The 879-nt window shown below is 64.7% G+C and overlaps 1 protein-coding gene across 1 annotated transcript; it reads left to right on the plus strand.

Annotated features, from left to right (window-relative positions):
- Positions 1-313: 313 nt before the first annotated feature.
- Positions 314-580, plus strand: LOC113979172 (class II histocompatibility antigen, B-L beta chain-like; the record flags this gene model as incomplete). Its single annotated transcript, XM_027706640.1, has 1 exon — positions 314-580. A coding segment is annotated over one exon (267 nt), but the record flags the coding sequence as incomplete, so codon positions are not given.
- Between the last annotated feature and the right edge of the window lie 299 nt (positions 581-879).

Raw genomic sequence — 879 nt, forward strand, 5'->3', positions numbered from 1 at the left:
AGGGGGTGTGGGAGAGCAGGCAGAGGGGTGCCATGGGGGTCCCTGGGTGTCCCTTGAGCCCTGGAGCGGTTCCCTGGGGCTCTGGGGGGATCGGATCGGCATTGGGGGTGTCCCCAACCCCCCTGTGTATCCCCGGGGGGCTGATGGGGGGGTTCCCCCCCCCGCCAAGAGCCGGTGCTGGGGCGTCCGTGGGGCAGAGGGGGGTGGGAAAGGGGGTTCCGGGGTGACCCCCTGAGCTCCCACCCTGCTGTGGGGGGCTGGGGGATGATGGGGGGGGACGGGGCACCCCCTGACCCGTGTCCTGCACACACAGAGGTGTTCCAGCAGATGGTAAAGCAGGAGTGTCACTTCATCAACGGCACCGAGCGGGTGAGGCTCGTGGTGAGGGGCATCTACAACCGGGAGCAGTACGCCCACTTCGACAGCGATGTGGGGGTGTTTGTGGGGGACACCTCATATGGGGAGGAGGTTGCCAGGTACTTCAACAGCCGCCCAGAATTTATGGAGCACGTACGGGCTCAGGTGGATGTCTGCCGGCACAACTACGAGTTGTCCACCCCGTTCCTGGTGAACCGCAGAGGTGAGCGTGGGGCAGAGCGGGTCCCCCCGGCCTCTGCCCCGGGAATGACCCTGGAGCCCCTCAAAACCTCTCCGGGAATCACCCCATACCTCTCAGCCAATCCCAGCGCGTGTCTCTGATGACGCTCCAGTTGCCAGGCAGACCCAAAGCAAACACTTCCCTCACCACCACTCAGCCTCCCAGGCCCGAGCGCTTCCTTCCCAGGCCACACCAGTCACTCCCAGTCCAGCCCAGTCCCTCACACTTCAATCTCAGTCCCTCTCAGTCCATTCCCAGTCGTTCTCACTTCACTCCCACAT

Source organism: Neopelma chrysocephalum, unplaced genomic scaffold (assembly GCF_003984885.1).
Source record: "Neopelma chrysocephalum unplaced genomic scaffold, ASM398488v2 Primary Assembly neopelma1_58564, whole genome shotgun sequence".
Lineage (NCBI taxonomy): Eukaryota > Metazoa > Chordata > Aves > Passeriformes > Pipridae > Neopelma > Neopelma chrysocephalum.